We start from the raw sequence: 13,399 nt of genomic DNA, 5'->3' as shown, positions 1-13,399 counted from the left end.
GGCTTCAAGTGAAGGGGCTGAGTTGCAACTTCACGTAGATGCTCCTCCATCTCGAGGCGCAATATGAAGTTATTACCCAATTAACATCTAAAGCTGAAAAAATCAATTTAAATTTTTCATTATTCAACTTACGATCAGCAATCTATTTTAATTTGACTTGATATTTTTATTAGAGGAAAGAACACATTGCCATTAATGCACGCCGATCCTCATCTTTCAATCGAGGCATTGAGTCTTCCGTAATCCCCATATCTTCTTAAATGGTATCTGCCATGTCACTTCCTTTCATAAACCTCTATTTTAAGGAACTGAGGAAAATATCTACAATAAACGTTTACTCGCCTATTGTAAGGGTAAAGATATAAGTGGCGTGTCGCCGCCGCGTGTTTGGTCTCGGCGTCTCGGACGTAAGGGCTGGTGGTTCTGGGCACTGCAGACGGTACGAGCGTAAGGAAGGAGCTGCTTCTTGCACCGTCATCATACGTTTCCGTGGGAATCACTTGAGCAGTGGCCGGGTTTTGGCATGGTTTCGTCTCTCCTTTTATTCTTTCAGGTATCTTGTCTTTCCGAAATTTCGGCCCTTTCTTATACTCAGTGCCTTGTTCTACCGCCATTTTATCCTTACTATCAGTGTTTAGGCTCTTTTTCCACTTGATCGACTTGAAGCTGGCGTCCCTTTTACGACAGGCGTCAGTACCGCTGTTTCAACGGATTGCTTTAATAATTAGCTATCCGGGCAGAATGGGCCTCTGTGCATCACAGTCTGAAGGCATCACACCTAAGAAGAGATTATGACTGTATTTATCACTGTTTCTATGACTTGGAAAATTATTTAGTGAAGGGTCAAAGAACTTCTAAGCCCCGATTCAAATATAGGTCAACTCAGTGTCCTTTAGTTGATACCGCAAATATATTATCACTGCACAACCGCAACGGTCACGAGATTTCGAACTCACGATTTGTATGAAAAACCCGAATTAACGTGGCTAGCTTGCATTGATTAAATTGAAAATACTGTCATCTACACAAACAAGGACGCCCCTTGTTGTCATGGCACATGAAACAAACATTGTGTAGCATACAATTGTATACATTTATATTAATAAGCAGGACACATGTGCCGCACCTCTGAAAAAACCCGCATATCCCCTCCTATGATAGTTATTATTTACAAAGTCCTCTTCCCGCATTGGTCCACTAGACTGTAGCTCCAGGAGTCAATTTTACTTTATTCAAATTTGGGTCAGGCCAGGTCTGATAGGTTAGCTAATGTTTAGGTAATTAAGCAATAAATAAGTACCCTTGTTTGACTATAGCGGAATGAAACTCTAGAGGACTTGAGTGACACTCTTTTGTCTAAAACCATAACGGAATATTAAAAGCAATCTAGCAGATGAATACTTGATGTGTAGGCAGTATATGGATCATATGCTCCTCGAAAATGGATCATTCGCACGTGTAAAATAAAAATCAGATTTCGATTCTTAGCTCAATTAGGCTTAATAACCTAAATGAAACAGATCGATTCCTTATGATTGTACGTATGATCCCTTTGAGTTCCGGTATAGTCGGACCTCGTGTACCCCGGGTCGAGATATACTTATTTTTTTATCAGCACTATCGATGTATACAGCTATACAGGTGTGTATATCATGATGGGGGTTACCGGTATCAATTTGTTGGCTGTCTTATGTTGCCTACTGCTTTCTGTTTCGACGTCGACATAACTGTCTGTCAGACTTCGACCCCAGATTGTTGTTCGAACGATTAGTGAAGTTGTAAAGAACGCAAGGACGCCACATCGAAACAAGGGAAGCAGTTCTATAGGCAAAGCAAGTACGCCATACAATTCTGCCAACATACGACCGGCCAACATGTCCGGTCTATGACAGTTTGCAGGTCGCATATCACTGACGTAAGCAACTTCGTTGAAATACGTTACATTTCGGGTTCGCTCGCTCTAGTCTCGCCGTCCTGTTTCGTCATAGCCCCTCCTCTTACAACCTATAGTGAAAAAGTGTACCTTCCTCTAGGGCGCAGCGCCTAGAGTACACCCTCGTTATTTGCACCCTTTACCTTTAAACGCCACGTCCTTTGCCGAAGGACTTTCCGACTTCCTATTAAATGTATGTGTCTAAGCCTTCCAAGCTCAAAGCAGTGCAAGCAGATTACGCAGGACCAGCTGTAGGCAACGCGCATGTCAACATTTGGCGCGATATGGGCGAGATGCATTAGGCAAATTTTCATGTCGTTGTCCACAGCCTCCACACACCTTCGCTAGCCACTGAGAGCCTCTTCGCTTGCTCCATCGAATGCCGTACCCCCAAAGTCGTTCTAACGAAATAATATCACCAAATAGACAAAATAGTTCGGGCACCTAAAGTCGGAAATGTTTGCCCCAAATGCCCAACCCATAATCTACATACGGCGGCGATGCTAGCACTCATGTTAAAAACTGGCCTGTCTCACCTGCGAACAGCCTGCCACCATCTTGCTTTCATTCAGGGGAAGGTGGCGGAGCGAGAGTTTGTGCCTTTGTGTTTGTGGGACATGACATTGGCTGATGACACTGTTCGTTGCAGGAAACTCTTGAGATTTAAATAAAGAATAATGATAGAACAGGTATATTTACTAAAATAAAATACGAGACGGAAGTATAAGTGCCCATGAACAATATTTTTTCAAAATAAAGTACTGCATAAAAGTTACCAAATAACAGGTTTTCACGAACCAATTTAAGTAAGAACGTTTTAATCCATGAACGATGAATCCACCTATGTTACTTATTTGACGTTTGCCGCATATGATCCATTAACGAAGTAGGTTAAGTTAGGTAATCACCCGTGCGTCCCCTAGACAGGACCAACGGAAGGAAGAGCGAAGATTTACGTATAAGGTTTGGAGGCAAAGAGCTCAAAGCGCCGTCTTAACGCTTCTTTTTGAACAAATACGAACGTAGGCCAAACCTGCCTCAAGGTTACACTAACCCGTACGGCGTTCATTGCAACTCATACCACCACGTGTAACTGAGCTAGTTTTACCTACGAAATAAGCACTACGTTTTATTAAAAAAAAGTATAATAATTTATTAAGTTCAAGACCGCATCAATTTGCATGTGTCCAACCAAATTAAAACCGAAGACCTTTCCTATATGATATGCTTTATTTGCAATTGAAAAGGCGCTGCTAAATGAAAACGTAAAGTACCCTCTAAAATACAAATACTAGAGTTACGTTTTTAGCATATCAACACCGTTACAGTTGTCTCGTGCTTCTGAAGCTATAGCTTTCCCTGAACAAAGGACCTAAAAATGGCATACTCGTTTTTCAATATATTGCTCTACAAACCATTCAGCGTCTCGATGATCCTTTCATTTGGTGGCGTCGCCCGAACCGCAACATCCATCGGTGTGAGGCCGGTAGACGGGTTTACCTTCGTGAGTGTCGCGCCGGAGTAAACGAGTAAAGCGGTCGTCCCAGGTCGACCACCGAAAACAGCTTCATGAAGGGCTGTACCTCGCAATGTACACCGGTCCACATTGGCGCCGAGGTCCAACAAATACCTAAGAAAATTTAAAATTGACACGCGTCATAGAATGAAATGGGAGACAAAGGTAGAAAATAACAAGAACGAAAAAATGATAAGCAAGTTATCGCCTGAGACCGATATATTTGTATGACTACGTGGGCCGTGTATGCAAATGCGTTATCCCTGCCTTAAACATCTATGAGGGAAGACAAAACATATTTACAGCAGAAATAAGTTAGAAGAAAAGGAGTCTACTTTCTTAGCAATTGATTTGCTCCGACAACCTGCACTACCCCGAATGTAAGACTATTATTTGTATATCAGTCGTTGTAAGTATATACGTTTTTGTCGTATACTCGGTAATATGCTGTAGCCCAACGTGTCACTGCATAATTTTGGTGAAAACTGAATCTTCTTGTAACCTAGCCATTGTTTTTTTTATTGGCAGAAAATCTTTGTCGTTTACGCTAGAGCCTGATTGATTTTTGCTTTTGTACTGTCTCTTTTTGTTTGAAGGGGCTAAAACTTTTCAACGCCTATCTATGGTAGCGTTACGCATCGTAGTATTTAGCTCTCTCTACAATCATGATACAAGCTCTGGAATCGCCAGGAAGTTGCCAGTCAGTTCTCAGATGCTGATCGTTATGAAGGCTACTGATATTCCATGAAATAGTGCCCTTATGATCTTGTACACATAGTTCATATGTCGATAGAGGCAGCGTCTCTATCATGCGTAGAGCAATACGAATTTAGAAAAAGACTGAATTCAGTCAATATGGTGCATTTTCTAGACAAAAATTCGATCCGAACGGATCTTTCACTTTGGCCGAAATTACTACTTTTTGATATTATAGCGTTATCCTGCACATACAATGCGCAGAGGGTGAAGTAATAATAGACTTAGAGTGGAGAAACTATGTACGTCTAAATATGGAGAATAAAGATAGGTTTCTACTTGATACGAATGCTGTAGGCTTGTTTTTTTCTCACAAATGTAATCTTAGCATTTTCCTAATTGTATAAATCTGCAGTTTTTTTCCATTGCGAGCCTGTTGTTGCTCCACCCTATGGAGCTCCATCCTGGCCGAGCAAAGGACCATTCTTAGGATACGAGGCGGTTGTCGCAAATCTCACGAGGTGGGGGCTTGCCATCAATAATCACTGTGATCAGCGGCTGCCGTTTCAAGCTATAGTTCTATTGCTGAGAGCCGAGAAGGTTATGCGAGATCCCGACAGTTGGCAAAGCAGATTGTAGCGATCTCACCGCGCATTGTCGCGCTATGTGTACCATACTGCCTTACGTTGTTGCGTATCGTGTGGCGTTAGGCTAGTGTACTAATAGGAGAGGCTTCTCATGAAGGCCTGTCTACTGTGCGTGAGGTATCTATCACAGACCGGGCCTCCGCGGGTGTTCGCCAGATAGGGCGGATCCGAGGCCACATGTCTCCTTAGCAGTGTAGTGGGCAAGTTAAACTTAGCGATCTATAGTGGGCTCATAAGTGACGTAGTGGATATTGGTGTACTTGTTGCTTTATTCATTCGTGTTTCCATGAGTTGCTCCTGGGCAGCTGAAGCAAGAGACAACTTGTATCCGGCTTGACACACCCTCTCATATTTATCGGGAGGTTCTTCTATAGGTTAGGCATCATTATATGTTCTGACTTGGATGTGTCTCGATGAGCTTCCATGTGTTCTAAAACACGTTTGGGAACGCTATTACTTGCGGCGTTGATTATGACTTTTCAACAAAATAGAAACCTAAAGATGCGAATTATGCAACCCAAACTAGCCCTCGCCGAAGTGCCCGCAGCGATTAAACACGGCCTCAGGAGCAATGCAAAAACATAAGAAAAATATGCAGTATTCTTTTCTATCTTCCGATCATTACAATAGAGTCATCGTAACTTTGTGCATCCTTCGCATTAATTTACCAGAACATCATACGCACAATGTCTGATCTGATCTCAGAAATATCGTATAACTTCTAGTCCTAGCATTCAAAGTTAACTGGCTTCGTTACCATGGAGTGTTTGTCTCAAGTTTATTAGATATGCACACGGCATGAACCAACAAATCTGGTCAGCCCTCACTGGGAGACTGTTGTAAGTACCTAAAGCACCTACAGGTATAAGAAGTCACAGATGTGGAATCACAACCAGTTAATAGTAGATTGGCAATCAAAAATAATGAAGCTTAGACAAAGATTGCTTATTAGAATCCGCTGGATCGTTCCTATTTTTTAATAGCTGTCCGGTTATATTTGCTTTTAAAGCTAACGCATGTCCACCCAAAGCTGAATAAATACCACAATGCTGTTGCGAAGCGCGGTGTTTTTAAGGCAACAACTGAATACGTCAAAGCTTGTCAACCGGCTAGGTTGATCGATAGGTAGGGCCTATTTCTGTTTTATCAAACCCGATAATATGTCTAGTCGCATAAATTATTGGAACAAATTAAAATGTATCTGTTTTGGGGAGACTCTTGTTATCCTCCTGTATCTAAAATAGTACATGTATTGACGTATCTTGTAAATCCCAGCGAACCTAAGGCGTAACGTCATTTTACAGCTATCCTCAATGTCCTTTATAGAAATGTACGCCAGGAAAAAATAAGTCTACCAATTAATTACATCCATAGTTATCATAGTTGATTCAGTGTCGCCTTCACACACGCCTGTCATAAAATATTACCATTTCTTGAGACCCAAAACAAAGGTCAAGCTTAATCGGCCGCTTTGCGTTTTCGAACACTGTAGGCGACAAAGGCCAGTCGCGTCATTGCACGCGCCACACGTCGTTAATGTTGCGACCGGCTCAGTGATCACAAAGGCCGTATGCGCTTGCCATACTTGCGTTCCTCTTCCGCTTTCGTATGCCTTTAAGCTTCGGAGTGCTTCGAAGGACCGTCGCGCCTTGCGGCTCCGACGTGTTCCGGACGGCTTCACAGCTGTAAAGCTGCTTATTATTTTTGATATTTTAGTGCCGCAACGCTCGGATTGGTTTCTGGCATTCTCCCTTTCCAGTTCACCTCTACCGATTCCTGCACGCTTCAGATACTATCGAATCGGCCTTTCACTTTCTTTGACTAAAAGTTAAGTAGATGCGACTTGTTTCTTCGGCTATTCTCTCGGCGGCTGCGTAAACTCTAACTGCCCAATGGCAAAAACGAGAATCGAAAACTTCCGTCAGTGTTTTGGGCGGGTCAGACACACGAAATTCTCGACAGGTTTCTTTCCTCAGAAGTGTAGTAGCTTATTCTAGTAGAATGGATCCTGGAGCATCGCAAGAGAGAAAGAGGGAGGGTAAAACTAAGTTTTAAACAATTTCTGCCCCTCAAAGGCTTTGTACATTGCCCCTTGACTTGTGAGTCTCTTCCGTTGATGGATTCCGTTACACAAATCTGTCCGTCAGATGACTTACTTTCTGCAGATGTCTTTATCCGCTTTGGCAACAGGAAGGTGGAATGAAGTAACCGGTTTTTTCTAGGTCGCTGGCCTAGGTTTACCACATTACGTGGGACAGCTGCCTGACCCAAGAAACACCCCTCAGGTGGTTTAGAAGCGATTCACAGTAGCGTTACGGAGACGAATAACCGAAATGAGAAATTCGACGAGAACAGGAGGATCTGAGACGTTGTATAAAGTTAGATCGGAGTGAAGGGTCCATGATGCGACAGAATCAAGGATAAGGAATAATTAACACACATTAACTATCACGATTGCGGCGGCCAATATGGCGGCCCCGAATGACATAGATGGTAGCGGCGAAGGCTAGTAACGACTAAAAGGATGTTACCAGTTGGAAGCAATGCTTTCCCTATTTAGGTTTCAGCTCTACGAGTATAACCTATGAATATGATATTATCAAAATGGGCTACGCTATGTTGATTGTGATGGACCATTCCAAAACGGGAAGACAAGAAGTTCAGCTGTGCTTACATTTCGCATATTACGTTCTCGTTTCAGTTCCGACTGGGTAAAAAGGCTATAGCGAAGAACAAGCGGGCAGTTTTTATATGCTTTCAACTGGCATTTGATTAAGACACAGACGTCCCTGTGGTTGCCCCAGAAAGGGAAAGTACGCAGTGAACCAATGTGTGTAAAATGAACCGATGCCAGAGCGGTGAAACAAAGACCCTCGAGATATGTAATCGTACACAGAATGCTCTATCACTAAGTATTAGAATGTGCAATGCAACATTATTTTCGATAATAACCCGCCGTCCATGTGTGTGTCCACGTTTATAGGGAACTCTGAATATATATGTATATGTGTGCCTCTTTTTTTGCCTTGAATACAAACTAATATCTTAGACCTAATACAGCGGTTACCACAGTAGACGGACCAGGCTGGGGTATCGTTTGGTCCTAAGCGAAAAGAGTTTCGCGGTATTATACGGCTCCGAAAAGGTCGATTCGGCGAAACCCGATGTGCAGTATGAAACAAGCCACAAAGTACAGGCCATATATTTGCGGTATATGAAAGACGATCAGCTATTGCTGTTACGGAGCATAAGGTACAACTTCCTTGGTACCAGCATAACATTGCTCTTGTTGCAGCGAGCTATCGTAATCTGCATCTGCAATGATTGCTCTTCTAACGCTGTCATATTGTTATGCAAAAGCCTTCGGAGGCAGGCGAAAAAGCCTGTGTCAAGAAAGCTTTTGATACTTGAACGCCGCGCCAGAGTGTCTTTGCCGTTTTATGATAGACACGATCCGCATACATATGTGTGCATAGGGGATACTCAAATACTAACAAGATTTATATATATAAGATCTATTGATGACTTCCAAATAGGACAAGTCCGAGACAAGACCAGCGGCATGCGGAAGTAACCATTTACTCTAATACTACTTATGAGATACTAGAACTGCTTTTGATATAACGTAAATTATGTGTATAGAGGATTCTCTCGTGTATGATATATGACGACGACGGCGGCGGCGGCGGTGGCGGCGGCGGCTGAATATTAACAGCGCTTGAAGTAGGTTTTACATTGTGTGTAGTTATGGGTCGCTTAATGCAGGGTTTATAGTGTCCTTGGGTTCCACATAAGTCAAAAACTAGTACCGTGCAAACAATTGAATGTGTTTTTGTGCAAGCAGCGTACTAGGTCGGTGGACGATATGCTGCCGAGGGATATGCAGGTTGCGTTCGTAACACTAGATGGCGCACAAAACTAGATATTACTTAATATCTATATTTAAAAAAAATGATTATTTAATCAATGGTAAATAGAGGTTGCATGTATGTGTTAGTCACTTGATGGAATTTAAGTATTCTAATTTTCTTCTATTTAATTTCGTTCACTTCTGAAGAACTAGAAGAAAAGGCACTTTGTCAATACATATTCATAATAAAGCCAAGGGTATCCGTTTGTTTGAGTCTGAGCAAAGTCGTAGAAACTGCATTAAACTAGGTGGTCGACGCTCAGACTAAGTTAAAACATTAGAATGAGAACATTTGACGGAGAACAACACGGTTCTTTATTTCTAGGGAAAAAATCGTATGGTGTAATGATAACGCGTTCACCTACGTTGCCCGCTGAACTTAACGGTATTTACTTACAAGATGGAACCTGGAGGATAAAAACTGGATGAAAATTAGCACACAATTCATTTCACGCTGACGAAAATTAGCCATCCAGATCGATGCTTAACTAAAGCTGCACTAAAGACGTAAAACTCACAGCTGACTTTCACTACCGATTAGATACGCTATGTATACGGGTCCTCCTTGATCAACTTCCTCCTTGATCCACAGTTCAAAGGCATTATTAAAGCAGCTCTTAAAACAGCCTTTGAGCTCTAGAGCCTATGATCCTGAACGACTAGCAAGAATTTTAACGACGGTGGCAACGACGCTTGTAAATGGAAACCCATAACCTTCTTTAAATAAGGCCAAAAGCGTTTCCAGTAGATCATGCGTCACCCGTCGGATTCATCGGTACGCCAGTTTTGCCTAACCGTTGTCAAATTAAGGGCCTCACTCGTAAGCACTAACTTTCGAAATATAAACTAGATCGGCTTTTCTATATTGCTGTCGCCGACATTACAGGGAAGTTATTTTGTAAAGAAAACTCTTCAATTTGTCACGAACATTCGAAGCAGCTCCGAGATGCGGGCTCTCCTCATGAAAAAAATAATGCTCTAAACTTTATGGGAGGAAAATAGTATGGTCTGATGCAGGTTAGTCACGAGCAACCTAATGTGACCTTTTTCGTGGATAACCCTCTCGTAGTAGCTCACGGTCCAAATCCGGGGGGATTCAATTATATATGAGTTCAGACTAAGAGTCGGTTGCTAGTTGAGAACCTTTAATACTTCCGAGTAACGAAATGATCGCTATGTATATATATATATCGCATTGTGAATAGCAAAATGAATTGAAGACAATTCTTACTTAAAAGGTCAAATAATCATTACGCAAATCGGGAACGGCTGTTGGTCGTGCAAGGGTTTGTTTTGCCTACATTTTGTGCCCTTCCGACAAAATACCGGTTCCTCTCCGAGACTTTCTGTGTTGTCCTTTTTCCAGTCCTTGCTCAATTAGATTACCAGCTATTGTGTTCGTTGCTAAATCAACTTAATGAAGAAATATTCGATTATTTAGACAGTATAAAAGCCTACATAAAATAAATCGAAGGTGCCCTATCTGGTGTATATAGATAGGTGTAGTGGCATTCTCTAGAGGAATGGTATTGCAGAAACACTGCGCAAATATAATTTAAAAGTAATCGTCCTTCGGCCCACAAGATGGCTTTGTCTGAAAAGTTCGGCTTTATCGAAGATAGGTGAAGAATCAACATTGATGCCAATTGTTGATCTGCTATGTAACGGGACAGCTAATATGGAATAGATATATGGTGAACAATGCGGATAGATCAATATATGCTCACAAGTGTGGTATATCAACACTTTGAAAATTGAATATAAAACTTCCTCAAGATAACTAAGATAGTCGAATAAAACTAAATATATATAATAAACCTACAAAGTTTATCACTGACAAAGATTTTTCCATATCGCATACGTCTCATCTCTTGGCCTTTTAGCTAAGACCAAAGTATAGTATTTACCAGAGAAATAAAGAAACGCCTACGTAAAAATGATCGTCACCTTTAATTGAGCAGCGACAAAAAGATGTGCCATCCTTTATAAAGTCTTCCTCAGTGATTTTGGCGACTAAATATTTATCATACGAATACTACATTGTCCTATTCGCTTTTTAGAAACGCTTGGTTCTTTCCTTTACTTGTCTTTACCTACGATTGTTTCCTTTCGAACTTCCTTACTTTGGCTTAACTTAGCCGGTGACGCCCTTTTTATCCATTCGGCTTCTGTAATAGAGGAAAGGAATATGACACTGCACAACGCGATGAAATCGATGCAAATTCATACATGCCTCTAGATCGCAAACAGTGAAACGACGACGACGATTTTGCCCATGTCGGAACGCCGTCGGCGTAAACGCATGAAAACGACTGGATTGAGTTCTCAGCCAGACGATTCTACGATCAGCCCAAAATAGAAGAACAATTCGGATTTCTTACACGGGTTGCACCGGGAGGCCGCGAGGTTGTTTAGGAACTCCTGGCAAGTTCCGGAGGGCTTCGAGAGATTCTGTGGGGTATCGGAAGCAATGAACTCGTATAGGTTTTCTTTTCTCTGCCTCATAGTCGATACAGTCTGCGCTTTGCCGACGACAATGAAGATGGGAAATAGACGGGAAAATGGTCCAAAGAAGAAAACGAAAAGAAGAAAACGACGACAAAGATGGCGTTGGGAAAAAACGGAGAAATATATTCCACGCCAACGTTATTCTGCTGCTACTTCAGGTCGTTGTATCGTCGTTCGTGAGCTTCGTTATGGGCGTCAAGCATGTCGACAGGACCTGCTGCTCAACAGGATACGGTCCTGTCTCTGCGGTGACTACGAGCTGCCTCAATTTAAAAATCGTGGGAGTCGAAAATGCGGCAGCGTTGAAGCTTTTTACTCTGTGAGTTTTTGCCCCTTCGCCGAAAGAAAACTTGCAAGGAAACGAAAAAAGAGATTAAACTTTTTCTGCTCTGGAAAATCCCCTTCGCCAGTCGTCCTTCGTTCGTCTCCTCAGAAAGCTCGTGAAAACTTGGGACGGCGGCGCAAGCTAGTAGTTGGTGGGCATCGCTGAAAAACTTGCTCTAGCTAGTCATTATTATTGAAACCATATTTTGCGTTTCCTACACTCGGTTACCAGTAGACTGTTCTATTGTATCTAATTCAGTGAGCGGAAAAAGTTGAGACCGGGGTCGTGTGTGATAGTTAAAATAGGATTAGAAGTAAGAGTAAAAGCTTCTTCGTCTTTATAGAGCGCATGGAATGAATAAAACTGGTGGCAGTAACAGCAGCAGCGAAAATAGTATTAGACAGTTATATATGTATGTAAAGGTCTTGTTGATTTTTAACTTAAAATTTTCATTTCAATGGGTCCAACGGTCAGTCGGCAGGTGAGTAAGTTTTATCAGTTTATGGTGATTGTAGTTATTACGATTACAAGCAGAAATGAACAGAAAGAGTTTAGTAATGATTCTGTAATTGTAGTTCCATGGTAGTGTCAATGCTGATAAGCCGATGGTGAAGCGGTGCCTTAACAAAATATGCGTTAACGCATAATGGAACTCTTTCTTCAAGGGATCGTTTTATTTTCGTACAAAGTATCCGAAATACATACTTAACGTTTCCATTGAATCAATGGCCTCCCGATGGTTGTCACAATCCCTTGTCCCATTTACCCAATTTTACCAAATTTACCCATTGCCCCCTATACCTGCGTACAAAACACTCGCACAAAAAATGCGCTCAAATAGAACGTAAATGAATAGAAGGCAGTCGGCGGTACTATTCACTCATTCGAGTTTAAACCAAGCAAGACCATGTCAGGCAGGGGTTTGGTCCTTTCGGGACTATTTCTTTGGCAGGATCGACGAAGCGGAAGGTAGAGAAGTAAACGAGACTCGTATTCCTTGGATATCAGCGTTCCGTTGGCACATGGGTTCCAGTTCAGACGACGCTGACATGGAGCAGCTGTAGGTAGGCTAAGGGAAACGGAAACAGAGAAATAGGTGAAGCTAAGACTGGAAGCAATGCTTGGAGAGCTAGCCTGTTGTGCTTACAAGAACAAACAGGCCTTCGGATCGGTGGCACCGCCGCTGGCAACCAAGGACGACATGACCTCTGTTGGGCCAAACCAGGCTATTTCCAATGATACTCCAAAAATCCTTCCTTGGTCTACTTCTTTGTGAATTAGTCGACTCATTCGCATGGAGGTGTGACATTACTTATAGGCTACGACGTTATCTCGACGTGCAGAGTCGATGTAGAGAACCAACACAGCGCTGACCCAGCGAGCACTCAGACTGAAGTGAGTTTTCCAGGACGAGCAGGTGTTGAAATAACAGCACGTACAGTTGGACAGACCTACGTAGTATGATAACACTTCTTTGGCTATAAAATGTTTATACTTTGGGATTTTCACCAAAGTGTACCAGGCTCAACGGGAACACCTAAAGCTATCTTGTGTAGGAAGCTGTACTAATGGTTCTAAGCGTGTAGAAACGCAGGATTAGTAGCTTAATCTGTGTGCGGTTCAGGGTCTGATAAATGCAGTCAGACGAGAGGCAATGTATTCGAATACATTGAATAGCAAATATATTTGCTTGTCAATGACGCGAACCTTAAATCCGATTACGTCGTGTACACGTGTACAAGCCTAATCGCAACAACGGTCCCATGAATTTATCAATCGATACAAAAGATAATGCAATAATATTATAGTACCTTCCCGGTCTATTTAACTTAATTTTGCATTATTTACGGTATCCAACAGACCG

At 42.1% G+C, this 13,399-nt stretch overlaps 1 protein-coding gene across 3 annotated transcripts in view; it reads right to left on the bottom strand.

Moving 5' to 3' along the window:
* The window catches only part of LOC111249932 (uncharacterized), a 390,414-nt gene that overhangs the window by 229,910 nt on the left and 147,105 nt on the right, over positions 1–13,399 (bottom strand). For all 3 annotated transcript variants that reach the window (XM_086987780.1, XM_086987779.1, XM_022804407.2), the window contains one exon: positions 3,349–3,563. In XM_086987780.1, coding sequence (XP_086843906.1) covers positions 3,349–3,563 — 215 coding nt within the window. The remainder of the gene's footprint in view (positions 1–3,348; positions 3,564–13,399) is intronic.

The sequence above is a fragment of the Varroa destructor genome, unplaced genomic scaffold, assembly GCF_002443255.2.
Source record: "Varroa destructor unplaced genomic scaffold, Vdes_3.0 BEIS01000004.1, whole genome shotgun sequence".
Classification (NCBI taxonomy): Eukaryota; Metazoa; Arthropoda; class Arachnida; order Mesostigmata; family Varroidae; genus Varroa; species Varroa destructor.
Note: the sequence above shows the minus strand (reverse complement) of the source record. Positions and strands in the feature narration are given on the sequence as shown.